This window comes from Rattus rattus, chromosome 1 (genome assembly GCF_011064425.1).
Source record: "Rattus rattus isolate New Zealand chromosome 1, Rrattus_CSIRO_v1, whole genome shotgun sequence".
In the NCBI taxonomy this organism is placed as follows: domain Eukaryota; kingdom Metazoa; phylum Chordata; class Mammalia; order Rodentia; family Muridae; genus Rattus; species Rattus rattus.
In genome coordinates this window covers 206,223,019-206,241,712 of record NC_046154.1, presented here as the reverse complement: position 1 = coordinate 206,241,712, position 18,694 = coordinate 206,223,019, and the positions used below count along the sequence as shown (strand labels likewise).

The window sequence follows — 18,694 nt, the reverse complement described above, 5'->3', positions numbered from 1 at the left end:
TCTCCTCAGCTGTGCCTGATCCTCTAGGGTCTACTGCTGCTCTTCCTTGTCCTCCTGCCGCCACTCCTGCCCCTCATCCACCTCCTGAGAAGCTAGGATATTCTTCATGTGGCTGTTAGCATCCAACAGGGCCGCTGAATCCGAGCTCTGAATTGGATCTGGCAAAATGTAGGGTTGGCTTTTCTTGAGCAAAGTATGTGCAGAAATTGCTGCTCTTGGATCTTGTATCCCTTCAACAGTGAGTTCTCTACAGCCATCATTCTGTGGTCACTTCCCAGTCCTCTCTCCTACAGCTGTTTCTATATAACCCTGTCTGTATGGGGCACTCTTGTTGGATCAAGGTCTTCTGAACACAGCAGGATCTTTATCTGGCCCTGGACTGTCAGGATAAAGTCAGACAGAATAGGAAAATAGATGGGACTCTGTTGTAGGAGCCACAGGGCTTCAGAGAAAGCCTCAGAGACACTTCCCCGATTCATGGAGGTTCCCTCACTCCATCCCTCCCTCCTGAGATTCATGCACACGACAAACGACAGTGCCCAGCTGCTCCTCTTCCCTGTCCTGGGAAGGGTGGGCCACTCCCATTGCATGGCTGACCTGTGAGTGTCCAACACTGCAGCTCTGTTGAGGTAGATGGGAACTGAGCCCTCTACTGGGGTCAGGAGTTGAAATCTGACCAGTGGGAAGTACTCTATCCCAAAAGGCAGAGCACCTCACCCAGCCCACACTTCTTCTTCATGGAAAAGCAAAGAGGTGTAGCCTAGAGTCAGTGCTGCAAAGGTCAGAAACAGGCCCACTGTCGAGCCTGTTTCTAGACTTGCCCACCTGCAGACTCTACTCAGTCTTCACTGGGAACCAGAAATGAGAGATTATTGGGTGCTAATGGCTGACAGTGTAGGGTTGGAGTCACGGGATCAGGGTGTGTACAGCGCAGTCCTCATGCATGGATGAGTGACTGCTTTTGGCAGCCAGAGTCCTTCTGTGTCCCTCTGAGTTGACTTTGGCTTCTCACATTGAAGAACCTGGGTGGATACGAGAGGTGTGGGCTGTTGTCTTCATGCAGGTGAAGGCCGGCAGGAGATCAGGAGAGCCCTGTGATTGGGCAGTGAGAAAGTGAGGTAGGCATAGAGTTTTAGACAAAGGAGAGTAGGAAAACCGAGATGAAGGAGGAGGAGGGGGAGGGCAACCCAGATCTGTGTGGCCTTAAAGGGACACAGGTAGCTATGAAGATTTGATGAGGGATGGATATTTATAGGACAATTTGTCTTCTCTACTTGGGCAGTTTACATCGATATCAACTGGATCAGAGTTTATTGCGGATGTTTTGTGCAGTGTGAATTTACTGATATAAATCTGATTGACAAATTACAAGCTTCTTGAGTTTTCATTTTATTGCTTTACTGGGAGCTGTGACTATCACCATAGGGGTGGATGCAGGAATTGTGAACAGAGTTCACAGCACAGAGTCACAAGAGGGCGGCTGCTGAGGCTAGAGAGCAGCCCACGGAAATGTGGGGCCAGCCTTGGAGGCGAGATCGCTGCACAGCCCACAGAGTAGCCAGCAACAGCATGGGATGGAAACTGGGAACTTAGCGAGACCAATTGACACCCTTTGCTGATTAAGGTGAAAAGTACCTTCCAGATACCATGTGGCCCGTCAGAGCCAGGAAGAGTGTGGGTGGGTGCTGTTAGCTTTGAATATTGACTGCCACAGAGGCCTCCACCAAGGATGTAGCCTGCAGCCTTGGACCACTTTACAGGGCACTTCCTGCTCTGTACACACTGTTCAGGCTCATCATGGATGCTTTTGAGCCTCTACCAAGTCAGGTCTGGACATCTGGCCTGGATGCTGCCCCTTCCCCTGGGATGCTCCAGAGAGGACTGAGATGTGGCCACGCTCCTGACCAGCATCCTCAGGGGCTACAACATGCAGAGATGCTGTGGGAATACTTCAGTGTAACTTGTGTAATGATGAAGATGACAGTAGGGCTAGAGATTATAAGATCATGGAAAACCTGCTATGTAGTGAGACATCTTGACATAAAATAAAACCTAAATACCCACTTGCAGAAACACATCATCCATCAAGAGCACTTCCTGCTTGATGGATGTTCTCTCTTATGGAGAAATGGAATTCAATTCCTGACCACCACATTGTACGGCTGAAAGGTTCTTGTACCTGGTGGCCCCCATTCCTCTTCTCACCTCTGAGGGTGCTCACATACAGGCTGCATACGAGAGGCCACATACGCACAGAGGTCCTAAAACAAACCTTTCAAAATAACATAGGTAAAATGAATGACAGAGCACATGATAGAGGAGAGGAAAATCTATTTTCATTAAACTAAAAATTATTGTCTATTTAAGTTACTCCTGTGGCTACTCGGTCCACATATTTTACTGAGAGAATAGTCAGGCTTCTGTGGAAGTCTGTCCCAGGGGTGAGTCTGTCCTGAGCCCAGGGTTCTCTGTCTCTTCCACAGAGGCTTTCACTAATCAGCCTACCCTTGAGATTCATCGACCTAGCAGCACACACATCCAGGGCTCAGAGGCCAGGGCAAGTTCCAGACCCTTGCTCTTTTGCAGAAATGTTGTCCACAAAAGCAAAGACCAGAGTTGAAAAAGACACTCTCTACATGCTGATGGAGGAGTGTGGCAGTGAGAAAGGCAGGGGACATGAGAGTGGCAATTGACAAGGACAGTCAGACAGTCAGTCAGAAGGGCTCAGTTGACTCACTTCCTGAGTAGGATATGAAGGAATGGTGTATTAGTGGGTCTGCAGGGAAGGCATTGTCACTTAGTGAGGGCAGGAAATGGGTGGTCACTTAGTAAATCTACAGGGAATTGAAGAGAATTTAATGGATCTGCAAGGAGGGATGGTAACTTCCTGATTCTGCACGATAGGTATGGTCAATTAATGAGTCTGCAGAAAGGGATGATCACTTAGTGTGTCTGCAGGAAGGGATGCTTACCTCTGAGTGTGCAGAAAGGAATGGTCACTTAGTGAGGTTCAGCAAGCAAAATTCACTTAGTGAGTCTGAGGGAAGGGTTGGTTGCCTAGGGGTGTCTACAGAAAGATGGTCATTTCGTGGGTCTGAAGGAAAGGATGGTCACTTAGTGAGTCTGTAAGAAAGGGATGATCACTTTGGTGAGTCTGCAGGAAAGATGTGGCCACTTAGTGAGTTCACAGGGAGGGAGCTGAAGCCAACAGGTAAGTTCTGTTCATGGACTTGCACGCATGCTGTTCTGCCTTAGGGGTTGTTGTTAAGTTTTGAATGGACAGCAGTTGTTCCCACCTCAGTGGCTGGAAGGGCTGAGACAGGCAAGGAAATTCCTGCTGGCCTATGCACACCCCTCTCAGGTCATTCCCCTTACTCCTGCAATCTAAACCTCACTAACCAGCAATGCCATTGTTTAAATCACAGGGAACAAGAGGTCACCTCATGCTATGCTCTAAAAAGGAAAAGACTCCGAAAAAGAAAAGAAGAGCCATGACTTCAAAGTAAATTAAAAAAAATTGATGTCTCTTTCCTGTACTATATTCTCAACACAAAGAACCGAATCTCCCACCCAGGGCTGTGGACCTGGCCTTCAAGCATGAGTGTTAGAATTATTAGTGATTCTTCTCAAACCTGACACCAGGGTCACAGGTGACTTCAGAGCAGGGACACTTCTATGCTGCATAGGGTACAAACTAGCCAGGGCATGTGCATTTCCTGCACAGGAGGACTCAGGGCAGTGTTTGGCACAAGCTGGTCTCAAACTCCTCATTTGTGTGGATCGCCATGGTAGGTCATGGTGCTCAGAGCCTGGGCAACTGCCAGTGCTTTTGTATTTGAACTTCTTGGCAGAATTCTTTGGCTATTTCTTGGGTCATCATCAGCCTTGAGTAGTAGCACAGGAAAATAACAAGATGAAGAGTGTGGACTAAACCCCAGAGGAATGACCTCCCTCCCTCCTCGGCACTCCGACCTCCTCCTCAGGATCCCCTCCCTCACACTGTACCAACATCTCCTCAGTTATGTACATAGGTAAAGACTTCAGAGAGATTTCTCAGGCTTTGGAGAAGTCCAGTAGAAAAAGGCATCCACAAGAAAGGTGGGCAGGTAGCTCATGGGGAGGTAGAAGAACTTGGCATCCCAACCAGCTGAGTGCAGGTGCGAGGGTGACAGGAAGTCAGGGGCGTGCTCCATGCAGTCGGGTCACCAGAGACAGATCTTTGTTGCACCTCTGGTCCAATCCATTTAGTATTTTCAGATCTATTCAGAATGAGGAATGATTCAGGTGTCACACAGCTCCCATCACTCTTGTCTCAAACTAGCATAGAGGAGAATTTCTATTCTCTATGTGGGAGAATCCATGCCTCAGAAACCCAAGCCTATTCTGTCCCAGTTCCGCCTAAGGACTGTAAACAGTCTCCAAGGAAGAATTGTGCACAGTCACCTACATCTCAGCTCACAAAAGTGCTGGTCTTATACCTCCTCCCATCCCTGACTTCTCTTACAGACCTATGGTCATAAGAGGATCACAAAGATAGAGCAGCATGTTCTGAAAGCCAATAATACCTTTCCTGACCCCATACACAAATTGATCACCGCCACCAGGAAATTGGTCTCAGTATGTGTTCTCTGAGGCCAAACTAGCATGACATTGGAACTGCTAAGTGAGCAGAGGTTAAGGGTTCAGGACTGGACTTGACTTTGGTCCTAAGCTCACTTACGGGGTGCCAGGTAGTTCTCGCCATAGATTTCCCTGAGTTCTGAACTGGTCTGGTCCCACAGCATCTGGAAGTTTGATGATAATGTGACACCATTGGTCACCTCAGTCCTGAAGAAGCCAGGCTCTACAATAGCCACCTTGATCCCAAAATAGGAGAGCTCTCTCCTGCAAGACAGACAGATGTCAAGGAATTCAGGGGTCTTTCAGGGAAAACACTTTAACAAGAGTACAGTAGCATGGCAACAGGAGCCAGTGATGAGGAAAGGCCACACCCATTGGGTCTGGGATCTGCAGGAAATGGGGAAGACTCTTGTGATTAGGGCATCGCCTCTGTGCTGTTGGATGTCACACTAAGCGTTTGGTGTGTGTAGCTCACTGCTCTAGCACTGAACATTTTGCTCTATGGCATTGCATAAGGCCTTTCTCCATGTAATGCAGAGACAAAGGACCCTAGTCCCTGTCCAAGCCACCTCCACCTCACTTGTATCTCCATCGACCCCATATCTGTCCTAGAAAGCTCTCAGGACACACCCCATACTTTCTTCTTCCTGCAGGTGTCTCCATATTGCAACCCCCTGCATCCAACTCCCTCACATTCGGAAGTTGCCCCTTCCCTGGCCCAAGTCCTTCCAATGGTTCCAACTCTTGAAAGGTGTGATGGTTTGTATATGCTGGCCCAGGGAGTGCCATTATTAGGTGTGGCCCTATTGTAGTAGGTGTTTCACTGTGAGTATGGAGTGGGAAACCCTCTTCCTAGCTGCCTGGAAGCCAGTATTCTCCCAGCAGCCTTCAGATGAAGATGTAGACTCCCATGTTTCCTGTACCATGCCTATCTGGACACTGCCATGCTCCCAGCTTGAAGATAATGGACTGAATCTCTGACCCTGTGAGCCAGCCCCAATTAAATGTTGTCAGTATAAGAGTTGCCTTGGTCATGGTGACTGTTCACAGCAGTATAACCTTAACAAAGAGAAAACTGTTGCATTCCCAACAGCACAAAATAAATGGCATCAAGCACTCTCCAAGTTTCCATAAGTCTCATTCCCACCTAGTGACCACCCTCCTTCCACATCTGTCCTGTCATTATCCAAGGAGAATCCACCTATACATCCAGTTTCCAAGTTTGAGGATCTCCTCCTAACTCTTATGCACTCTAATCCTGCTACAGGTCCCTCCGGAAATCCTGATGACTATTATGATCAACACAGCTGACTGGCTGTGGCATTCCCACAGGGAGGTCACAGTTCTTCATTGTCACCTCTCTCAAGCTCTCATTTCCCATACTCTTTGAGTCATGATAGAATCACATAAGTTATGCCAGAATGTATTTATTATGGATCCTACAGGGGCCTGATAGCTATCTGTGAAATTGAAAGAGATATTCACCCCAATTCACAAACATCCTTAGCATATAACAGTCATGGGTCTGGATTCTTCACCCAAAAGAATCACAGTTCCAGTCCTAGCCCAGTAAAGTCCACCAGTGCCTGCCCGACTCTGTAACAGGAAATAACAAACTCAACTAACGTCTCAGTCATGCCCTCTTCTAGAGACTTGGATATGTGCTGCTCAGTGACTGATTCAGTGAGGGGAAGGGGACAGAGATCAAAGCCTGAGTTTCATCGCCCTGATGGGGACTTAAAGAATGTGATTAAATAAAAACCCTCCCAAAGCTCCCCTCAAGAACCCCTCTCCTTCCAGTACCTGAGGGAGTCTGAGAAGGCCTCTACACCATACTTGGAGATGCAGTAACCACCACCAATGAGAGACATTCGGCCTGCGATGCTGGCAACGTTGACCACACGGCCCCTCGCCTTCCTCACTAAGGGCACCGTGCTCAGAGTCACCTCGATCATGCCCAACAGGTTCACATCCAGCACACTTGCAATGTTCTGTTTGTTCAGCCACTCATTGGGACCCAGGTGGCCGGAGATGCCAGCATTGTTGACCAGGCCCCAGAGTCCTGGGGACAATAGAAAGAGAGTGTCACACAGCACAGTTCTAATTATGGATGAAATGCACATTTGAAAAGGTAAGACCACTGTGACACATGTTCACTGGAGAGTAGGATTCCATGATAAGAGCTTGGTATCAACAGGGCAGGGAACTCATGCCAGAGACTGCTGGCTCACAGCATGGATACCTCCATGCTTTAAGTCTTGTCAGCTCAGCTCCGTACCTGGGAATCAGCCAGCAGTCCCTTCTTACTTACTATGTTTACAGATGGTCAATGCATGGTGACCTTTTGTTAATCTGGAAACCATGAAGCTGTGATTGTGTTTTACATGTTTATGCCATCCTTGCACAGATTTTATTCTTTAACTTTGTGTGATGGTTTGAATGGAAATGGAAGTTATAGGCTCATTCTTTAAATGCTTGGTCCTTGGAGAGTAACACTGATTGAGAAGAATTAGGAGGTGTGATCTCGTTGGAGTAGGTGTGGCCCTATTGAACTGGGTTGGCCTTGTTGGATTATGTGAATCTCTGGGAAGAGACTATTCCAGAGTCCCGTTGTTTCTGCTATCTGTGGATATAGATGTAGGACTCTCAGGTCCTTCTCTAGCACCATTGCTGCCTAAAACAAACCTCACCTTTCTCTCATGATGATAATGGCCTAAAGCTGTAATTGTCTGTAATCCCAAATTAAATGTTGCGTCTATAAGAGTTACCATGGTCATGGCATCTCTTCACAGACCTAGAATTCTGTCAAGACTCTCGTATCTTTGCTTTACTCTGAGAAGTTTACACAGTGCCACCTGTGCCTTTCAAATGGCCCGGAAAGATACTAATAAAGAAGAATTAGTTTCTTTTATTATACATTATTATCATAATAAGAAAGAATAATAAGGAAGGAGAGAGGGAACAGAGGAAAAGACAAAGGAGAAAAGAAAGAAATGACAAAATTAATCCATAGAGGAAATTTGGTTGGGAAACAAACAATTGAAAACTTGAGTATGGGGCATTTGGGAAACAGAGCTGTGCTTCTTGGCTCTGATGGGGTCGGCCTTGGAATTAATTAACTCTCATTGTTATTCAACATCTATATTGATGAAAATCAATATTGATCAACTATCAATACTGACCAACATCAATATTGATTTTCATCAATACTGGTCAAAAATCAATATTGGTCAACTCTCTTCAGGTGCTTACAAATCACCGTGTATTGGCTGGATTTTTGTTACCATGACACAAGCTAGAGTCATCAGAGAGGAAGGAAATGCCTCCAGAAGTCCAGCTGTAAGGCATTTTCTTAATTACTGATCTTCTTTTTTTTTTTTTTCTTTTCTTTTTTTCGGAGCTGGGGACCAAACCCAGGGCCTTGCGCTTGCTAGGCAAGCGCTCTACCACTGAGCTAAATCCCCAACCCAAATTACTGATCTTCTAAGGATGGTCCAATACATTGTGGGTGCAAAAACCCCTGACTTGCTGGTCCTGGGTTCTATAAGAAAGCAGGTGAGCAAGTCAGGAAGCAGCACCCCTCCATTGCCTCTGCATCAGCTCCTGCCTCCAGGTTCCTTCCCAATTAGAGTTCCTGCTCTGTCTTCTTTTAGTGATTAACAGTAATGTGGAGGTGGCACCTAAATAAACCCTTTCCTAGAACAATTTGCTTTTTGGTTATGATGGTTTTTTGTTTTTGTTTTTGTTTTTGTTTTTGTTTTTGTTTTTGTTTTTGTTTTTGTTGTTGCAACAGTAAAACCCTAACAGAGACACAGAGGGAAAGGATAAAAGAGGTGATAATCTTGCTGATAGCCAACAGGATAGATCCCGCTATCAACTTGAACACACTGGCTTCTTTTTGCCACTCACCCACCCACAGGTGGCCCTCACTCATCCCTTTTGTCTTTAAGTCATGGATTGTCAAGGGACTATTCTGAAAGGCCTACAACTAAACACCGTATCTTCATCATTAATATCTGGGCAGAGTGAATGGGAGACAAGTTGATTGAGATTAAGATCACTATTTGGTGATGTTCGAATGTTGGTTCAATAAGTCATCTGCATCCTTGTCTCAACAGTATATCTTGTCCTTCTGTAGGCATATAATATATGTTTGAGATTATTTTTTGTTCCATTTTGAAAAAACATATGGAAACCTACTTCTATAGAAGTTTCCTAAAATACATATATGAAAGGAACTTCACTGGGGTCACCATATGATTGTAGACATGGCACCCCAAGTAGATACTGTATGCCACCAACTAAAACCTTCACTGCTAGGAATGGGCCATATTTTGTTCCTAAAAGGAACCCATAGAATAGGCCCTCTCTTTTAGTTGGGGTTTTACAGCTGTGAAGAGACACCATGACCAAACCAACTCTTAGATAACATTTACTTGGGGCTGCCTACAGATGTTTAGTCCATTATCCTCAGGGTAGTAGCATGGCTGTACCCAGGCTCACACAGGGCTGGTGTAGCTGAGAGTCCCACCTCTTGTTCGGACGGCACCTAGGAGAAGACAGGCTTCCAGAAAGTTAGGACGAGGGCTTTAAATCCCAAGACTACAGTGGCACCCCTACTCCAAGAAGGCCTCCAAATAATGGCACTGCTTAGACTAGGCATACTAAACCCACCATACCCTCCAAACCTCCATTACATGCATAGCTCAAGGTTACTAGCTGCTCTCCCAACCTGATGGTAAGGCTATTTAGCTGTGGTGCTGGGAGTATATTGGGACTAGGGAGTGGTATTATTAGGAGGTGTTATTAGGAAGAATTATTAGTAGGTGTGGCCATATTGGAGAAAGTACATCTCTGTGGGCCTAGGCTTTAAGAGCCTCATCCTAGTTCCCTGGATGTCAGTCTTCTCCTGTTTCCTTCAGAATAAGACGCAGAACTCTCAGATCCTCCTATATCATGCCTGCCTAGATGCTGTTTTGCTCCTGCCTTGATAATGGACTGAACATCTTACCCTGTAAGCCAGCCCCAATTAAATGTTGTCCTTCTTAGAGTTGCATTGGTCATTGTGTCTGTTCATAGCAGTATAACCCTAATTAAGATATAAGTTGGTACCAGGACTGTGGTATTGCTCTGATAGGCCTGATCATGCTGTTGTTTGCAAGACTGTAGATTTTGTGATTTTGCATTTAGAAAGCAGTGAAATGCCTTGAGGAGCAATTAATGGCTTATCTTTGAAGGAATATGGAAGGCTTTGTTGCTGAGGGTGTTTGAACTTTGAAAGCCAAGCTCTAGGAGTTTCAGAGGAGAAGAATCTTAATATGTAACTGAGAGACTGCTCTTATGATATTTTGGTGTACAATGTGGCTGCTTTTTGCCCTTGCCTGAAGAGTCTACCTGAAGCTAAGTTAAAGAGATTTTGTATTTATTGCATTGACAAAGGAAGTCTCAACAAAGCATAACAGAGACGTTGGTATCTGCTTAAATCTCATGATGAACATTTTTATAAGAATAGCAAGCTTAGAAAGGAAAATTATAAAACGTATGGTTTAAGTAATAAAGGTCCATGAAGAAGTGAAATAAGGAGAGTTTATCAAGGAGATAAACAAAAAAGGAAGCGGTGACTTTGTGGCAAGATCCCACCCAGATAAGCTTACTGTTTCTGGGATTGCTATTGAACAAGGAAGAGTTACCTCATAGTAGGTGTTATCATTACTTGATTGTGTTTTCACTTGGATATTTAATCAGGAGTGAACTACAATGTAGAAATGATAGACACAGGATTTTGATCCAGATCTTGAGGAACAGTGGTCATAAAAACCTTAGGCCCAGGCAAGGTAGTGGTCCCAGAAGACTGTGTTAAGTAGATCTCTGAGTTCAAGGCCGCCCTAGGACAGAGCACTTCTGGTTGAAGAAAACGTGAGGGGGTACAAGCCTTTAATTGCAGCATCCAGCACAGCCAAAATTAGGAAGTGAGGTAGTCGGAAAAGAGAAAGCTGGTAATAGAATAAGGGGTCCATGATTCAGGCCCAGCAAGCAGCAGAACTCAACAGCTTTGGCCATCTGGCTCTGGCTTTAGAGTCAAGAATAGAAGAGACTACTGGGACAATTGATGCTGGTTAGCTTGAACCAAGATGTTAGCAGTGATTAAGAAGAGACAAGCATCACTGGGGTGAATACTTTTGGGACGTGTTTTCTGAGAGCACAAAGAAGCTATGTTCCAGAGATAGTCAAGGTTGTACCTCATGCTGCACCTAGCCTTGGTAGTGGGTAAGAATCACCCAGTTTTTTACTGGTTTTAGATGATCTAAAGGGGTAATGGAGAGCAACTGAGACTTGGCACTGTGAAAGGCTATGGAAGGCTATGGGTGAAAGTACAGCCTTAATTGCCTTTGATGACCCAGGAATAAAGGAATCGTGCAATGAAGTGGAGGCAGCTATTCAGAGAACAAACCTTGAGATGCAACCCAAGTCCTTCACAGGAATCAAGATGATCATGTGCGGATCAAACACATTGGAATAAAATGCTATAATGTTGAAGTTGCCTTGGGGACCCCAATATGTTCGAGATGCCAGAGGCATAGGATATCTGCTGAGGAATGCTCCTAACATAGAGTGTAACCAGCCCTGAGAAAGAAGTCTGTTGCAGTCACCAAGATGAAGAATTGGAGATCTGACGGTGGCTTTGATATCAGATGTGGACATGCAGAGTTTGGAGGTGCCCAACTGTTTTCCTGTACAGCTTGGAGGACTACACTTAAGAGACAGCCTGAATCTCAGAAGAGACTTTTAACAGTATGGAGACCGTTATAGACTATGGGGACTGCCAAAGTTGGATTAAAAGTATTTTACATTATGTTATGTTTAGATGTGGGCATGATAGACTCATGTGTTTGAACAAGCCTATGGAGGCCAGGGAGTTAATATGCTGCTTTGAATATGTTTTACCCATAAGTGGCAGGATTGGGAAGTACGGCCTTGCTGCCCTAGGTGTGAACTTTTTGGAGAAAGTGTGTCACTGTGTATATAGGGTTCAAGACCCTTATGCTAGCTCCCTAGAAGTCAGTCTTCTTTTGTTTTCCATTTCAACAGCATGTGGAACTCTCACGTCCTCATACATCATGCCTGCATGGATGCTGCTGGCACCTTGACAAAGGAATGAACGTCTAAACCTGTAAGCCAGTCCTGAGTGAATGTTGTTCTTCTAAGAGGTGTCTGTTCACATCAGTCAAACCCTAACTAAGACAATACTTGAAGGGCATACTGGCTGAAATCATCAAACTGAGAGAAGGCATCTGGTGCCCAACTAAAACCTTCACTGCCACTGATTAGCCTGCAGGTGCCAGAAGATACTCTGTACACTCCCAGAGGACAAAGGCAGTCATTACTATTACCCAACCACAAGCCCTGCGATCTACCACAGTGACCTGCCCTTAAGATATACGGTGCAATATAGGCACCAATGTCATGGGGTAACTAAACACTGTTCATTGGATTTAAAGTCTGCTCTCTGAGATGGAACCCATAATGACACTACTAATGTGGCCATGAACCTGAGAATAGAAATGTCATATGGGATGATCAGAAAAATGAACATCATAATTCTGAGAAGGAAACACACAGTAACAAGACCCTTGATGCATATTACTAACTAAATCAAGTACATCAGGAAATCTGTGTCTTGCCATAGACAAGAACTGACACAGAGACACACAAGTGCCCAATGAGCAGAGAGTGAAAGACTCTGGCACACTCAGTCCTAAAAGGGATGTCTTCATCATGGTCCTCCCCTAGAGGCTCAGAGACCTATGAGGATGAGGAGGCAGAAACATTAAGAGCCACACGTGATGGGTGACTCCAAGGAGACTTCCAGACACACAGGACTGCGGCTCATATGAACTCACAGACACTGTGGCAGCTCATGGAAGACCTGCACAGGCTCAAGGAGACAGTGACCAGCACTGACGAGGGAAGGTGACACATGGTCTAACCTCTAAGCAAGGAGCTATTTGTAATGGATACCTGCTGTCTAAGGGAAGAACAGGCTTCTGTACTGTAGAATCAATGGTGCCTTGTAGGCATTTTACTGTGTACTGTGTGAAGATTCAAATGCTGGTTTCTTTGTTCACTAACTTGTTTGCAATCCTTAGTCATAGAAATATGGGGTGCACTCTTGTGTAAACACCTCCTTTCCAATTGTTCCTGAAGAGTCAATAGAGACCTTAACAACCAATGACTGAGCAGGAGAGCACATTGCTGGACTTCTCCCAGCCAGGGAAGGGAGCTGGGGAAGAAGAAATGTGGATTAGCGTCCTACAGAGAGTCTAGGAGACACCACAAGAAAACACCTGGACAGAGAAATCCTAAAACCACAATCATCTTCCCGAGTTAGGCTGGGAAGTGGCAGATTAGTTTAGAGGATTGAAATAGAGTAAAATTGCGCAGTAATTCTGCCCTTTAAGCGGGTTAAATAAGTAACGTAGTCTAGTCTGAGTTATTTGAGAACTAGCTGGGTAAAAAGCAAACTGTCATTTACTTATTAAAAGGGCACACACAGAACCTTACACCCAAGATTTGTTATATCTCCACAAAATAAACTCTGAGAAATTTGGGGAGTAAAGAGAGCTGCAATTTTTTTCACCTTGTTTTGTGGTGGCTTCCTTGTTTGCTGTTGTTGATTTGTTTCTTTCCTTCCCTTTTTTGTTTGTTTGTTTCTTTGTTTGTTTGTTTGTTTATGTGAGCAGTTTTTCCTTGGGGGGTTTTATTTTTTCAGACAAAGAGAGACAGAATGAATATGAACTTGGGTGACTGGGACAGAGGAGTTGGGGGAAAAGAAAACATGATCTAAACGTTTGCATGAGAAAATGTCATGAAAATATGCAAAATGGATATTTTAATTCTAGGATCATAAAATACACATGCGTGCAGACTGAGGCTTGACTAGAAGTGTCACAATACAGTTCTTGTGAATATGAGTATCAAAAACACACTGAGCATGTTGGCCCAGGCCAGCGATGCCAACAGGAAGGAGCTGAGGAACTGGTTCATCAGATGGTGATCAGCTCCAGGTCAAGACCCTGCCTCAAAAGCATAGGCTAAAAGAACACAAAGAGACCAAATAAGACCCAATGCCAAAGCATGCTAATATTGGTGGGGCTTGGTTGAGGGTCAAGTTAATTTTAATTCATTGAATACTATTGCTGTAATAAAAGTACTTTAAGTGGTAAAATTGCTCACCTTTTCAAAGTGGAAAAAAGGCACATTAAACACACAGGACAAGGGATTACTAGTTTTATTCACTGTATACTAAATGGTATGTTAATTGAAGTTTGACAGTCTAGAGTTTAGAAGGATAACTGGTTTTGTTTTATATCTATATACATTTATTTTTAAATAATAAAACAAATGCAGGAGAGGGAGAGACAGGGAGAAAGGGATGGCTGTGTGTGTGTGTGTGTGTGTGTGTGTGTGTGAGAGAGAGAGAGAGAGAGAGAGAGAGAGAGAGAGAGAGAGAGAGAGAGAGATGCCTAGCTTTTACTGTCCTGAGGCATTCCGTGACATTGAGTTAGGCAGGGCAATGGTGGTGGCTGTCCCTGTAAAGGTGCACAGGTCATACATAAGAACATGTTCCAGGACTGAGAAAGCAGATGCACTCTGGCACATGACCTTCACACAGAGGGTAGACCCCAGGACCCCAGGGCTCTCCTTCCTCCTCACTGTCTCTAACCTAGGACTCAGCAGCCAACAGCCCAGTCTTTCTGCATAGGAAGACAAAGAGGACAGGGAAGAGTTGCTCATGACATCTTCCCGAGGCACCAGCAGACCAGGAATGCAGAGCTTGGAGAATCCAGTGTAGAAGTGAGGGGACAAAATGATGTGCTGGAGACGGGCACAGTCTGCAGTTACTCCAACTCCACCCAGACCCCCATCAGGATCTTTTCAGGACTACACAGGCCTTCCCTTCACACACACACACACACACACACACACACACACACACACACACACACAGAAAACCAACAACACAGACAGGAATGTCAATGGTACCTCTGTTCCCAACTCGCTCCTTCACCCACTGAGTGGCTGCCACAATACTCTCTGTCTTGGTGACATCAAGGATCACTGTCTCCAGCCTGTCCGATGTCTTGCTCCTCAGCTGCTCGGCTCCCTTCTCAGTCAGACATGCAGCCAGCACCCTCATGCCTCTCCTGTCCAGCTGTCTGGCCAGCAGGTTCCCAAAGCCCGAGTCACAGCTCGTGATGAAGACATACTTGTCTTGGAGATGGCTCACCACCTTCCTCTCCCTGAACAAGCGCAGGAGGTTCCACAGGCCCACCAGTGCCAGCAGGTAGAGCCACATGACTTATAGAAGACAAGCAGAGGGACAGACTCTGAGTCAAAATGAGACACAGGATGGTGTAGGCTTCAGGGACTCCAGCCTTCTGATGTGCATTCCTGTGCTATCCTAATAATTATTAATACCTCAGTTCCCTGGTCTTTGACCTGTTCTTGAATTGCAAAAATAAAATGCCCTATGTCCTCCTCATGTCATTGCCAAAGAAAATGTCACTGACTGTTCAGTAAAATGAATCTATTATCTTATAATCTTTGCTCTATGGACTCATGTGAGAGTACATGTTTGCTTTATTATGAAGGCCCGTGGTCCAGTCCGAGGCTCACCTGGTGTCACTGCATCTTTCGCTCTGAAGCCACAAAGCCGGACATTGTGAACATAATGAGAAACTATTGGTGACCTGCACTTGAACTAACGACAACATAAAGGAGAGAACATGGAAAGCTGGTGCCCTCCTAATACAACAGCTCCAGGGAAGGTAGGAAGGCCAGCCACAAAACGACTGCCCTCAAAGGAACACAGTGTGTTGGGGCTGGGAGCCCAGACACACCATGACATGCAGAGCTGATGTGCGGAGAGAAATGACTTTACCCTCTCAAGTGGTCCTTCTGCTGGCTGCCTGGAATCCAGCAGACATGAGCATAGATTTACTAGGTTGGGATCTCCATATCTGCCCCCCATCTTACCTGAGCCAGGATTTCTTGCTTCATTTTCCAGCAAGAAATGCTTTGAACCTCTAGAGTAGTGTGTAGAGCTTTTCATCTGGTTCCTGCCTCTGGGGAATGCCTGACTGAAACTCTGATTCCAGCTCAAGAGAAACCTTGTGCCTTCCTTCATGAATGATACCACATTTCTCTTGCCTGGCACTTCCACTACTTTCTGTCCTAACCACTAAGGAATTGACTGCCCTTTGGCTCTCTGGAACCCTGTTTCTATTAGGAAGTGACACGATACAAGATAGATTACAGCTCTGCCTTAAGGCCTGGGCCTTGGTTGTCAGTGTGGAGTGACCTGTGAGTCTGGAGCTGGGCCACTCTCCCTCCATGCAGGTAGCTACCCCTGGCTCCACTCTGCATTTGTGCTGCTCTTTCTCCTCAGCTGTGCCTGATCCTCTAGGGTCTACTGCTGCTCTTCCTTGTCCTCCTGCCGCCACTCCTGTCCCTCATCCACCTCCTGAGAAGCTAGGATATTCTTCATGTGGCTGTTAGCATCCAACAGGGCCGCTGAATCCGAGCTCTGAATCGCATCTGGCAAAATGTAGGGTTGGCTTTTCTTGAGCAAAGTATGTGCAGAAATTGCTGCTCTTGGATCTTGTATCCCTTCAACAGTGAGTTCTCTACAGCCATCATTCTGTGGTCACTTCCCAGTCCTCTCTCCTACAGCTGTTTCTATATAACCCTGTCTGTATGGGGCACTCTTGTTGGATCAAGGTCTTCTGAACACAGCAGGATCTTTATCTGGCCCTGGACTGTCAGGATAAAGTCAGACAGAATAGGAAAATAGATGGGACTCTGTTGTAGGAGCCACAGGGCTTCAGAGAAAGCCTCAGAGACACTTCCCCGATTCATGGAGGTTCCCTCACTCCATCCCTCCCTCCTGAGATTCATGCACACGACAAACGACAGTGCCCAGCTGCTCCTCTTCCCTGTCCTGGGAAGGGTGGGCCAGTCCCATTGCATGGCTGACCTGTGAGTGTCCAACACTGCAGCTCTGTTGAGGTACATGGGAACTGAGCCATCTACTGGGGTCAGGAGTTCAAATCTGACCAGTGGGAAGTACTCTATCCCAAAAGGCAGAGCACCTCACCCAGCCTACACTTCTTCTTCATGGAAAAGCAGAGAGGGTAGCCTAGAGTCAGTGCTGCAAAGGTCAGAAACAGGCCCACTGTGGAGCCTGTTTCTAGACTTGCCCACCTGCAGACTCTACTCAGTCTTAACTGGGAACCAGAAATGAGAGATTATTGGGTGCTAATGGCTGACGGTGTAGGGTTGGAGTCACGGGATCAGGGTGTGTACAGCACAGTCCTCATGCATGGATGAGTGACTGCTTTTGGCAGCCAGAGTCCTTCTGTGTTCCTCTGAGTTGATTTTGGCTTCTCACATTGAAATACCTGGGTGGATACGAGAGATGTGGGCTGTTGTCTTCATGCAGGTGAAGGCCAGCAGGAGATCAGGAGAGCCCTGTGATTGGGCAGTGAGAAAGTGAGGTGGGCATAGAGTTTTAGACAAAGGAAAGTAGGAAAACTGACTCTGGAGGAGGAGGAGGGCAACCCAGATCTGTGTGGCCTTAAAGGGACACAGGTAGCTATGAAGATTTGATGAAGGATGGATATTTATACGACAATTTGTCTTCTCTACTTGGGCAGTTTACATCGATATCAACTGGATCAGAGTTTATTGTGCATGATTTGTGCAGTGAGAATTTACTGATATAAATCTGATTGACAAATTACAAGCTACTTGAGTTTTCATTTTATTGCTTTACTGGGAGCTGTGACTATCACCATAGCGGTGGATGGAGGAATTGTGAACAGAGTTCACAGCACAGAGTCACAAGAGGGCTGCTGCTGAGGCTAGAGAGCAGCCCACGGAAATGTGGGGCCAGCCTTAGAGGCGAGATCGCTGCACAGCCCACAGAGTAGCCAGCAACAGCCTGGGATGGAAACTGGGAACTTAGCAAGTCCAATTGACACCCTTTGCTGATTAAGATGAAAAGTACCTTCCAGATACCATGCGGCCCGCCAGAGCCAGAAAGAGTGTGGGTGGGTGCTGTTAGCTTTGAATATTGACTGCCACAGAGGCCTCCACCAAGGATGTAGCCTGCAGCCTTGGACCACTTTACAGGGCACTTCCTGCTCTGTACACACTGTTCAGGCTCATCATGGATGCTCTTGAGCCTCTACCAAGTCAGGTCTAGACATCTGGCCTGGATGCTGCCCCTTCCCCTGTGATGCTCCAGAGAGGACTGAGATGTGTCCACGCTCCTGACCAGCGTCCTCAGGGGCTACAACATGCAGAGATGCTGTGGGAATACTTCAGTGTAGCTTGTGTAATGATGAAGATGACAGTAGGGCTAGAGATTATAAGATCATGGAAAAATTGCTATGTAGTGAGACGTCTTGAAATAAAATAAAACCTAAATACCCATTTGCAGAAACACATCATCCATCAAGAGCACTTCCTGCTTGATGGATGATCTCTCTTATGGAGAAATGGAATTCAATTCCTGACACCCACATTGTACGGCTGAAAGGTTCCTGTACCTGGTGGCCCCCATTGCTCTTCTCACCTCTGAGGGTGCTCACATACAGGCTGCATACGAGAGGCCACATACGCACAGAGGTCCTAAAACAAACCTTTCAAAATAACATAGGTAAAATGAATGACAGAGCACATGATAGAGGAGAGGAAAATCTATTTTCATTAAACTAAAAATTGTTGTCTATTTAAGTTACTCCTGTGGCTACTTGGTCCACATATTTTACTGAGAGAATAGTCAGGCTTCTATGGAAGTCTGTCCCAGGAGTGAGTCTGTCCTGAGCCCAGGGTTCTCTGTCTCTTCCACAGAGGCTTTCACTAATCAGCCTACCCTTGAGATTCATCGACCTAGCAGCACACACATCCAGGGCTCAGAGGCCATGGCAAGTTCCAGACCCTTGCTCTTTTGCAGAAATGTTGTCCACAAAAGCAAAGACCAGAGTTGAAAAAGACACTCTCTACATGC

General features: G+C 45.9%; 1 protein-coding gene across 1 annotated transcript; it reads right to left on the bottom strand.

The window, feature by feature from the left end:
• Positions 1-3,507: 3,507 nt before the first annotated feature.
• On the bottom strand, positions 3,508-15,023 carry LOC116910293 (retinol dehydrogenase 16-like). Its single transcript, XM_032914166.1, is given in 5 exon segments — positions 3,508-4,199; positions 4,201-4,259; positions 4,721-4,884; positions 6,424-6,682; positions 14,665-15,023. Coding segments are annotated over 5 exon segments (954 nt in total). The 5' UTR covers positions 14,978-15,023; the 3' UTR covers positions 3,508-4,040.
• Between the last annotated feature and the right edge of the window lie 3,671 nt (positions 15,024-18,694).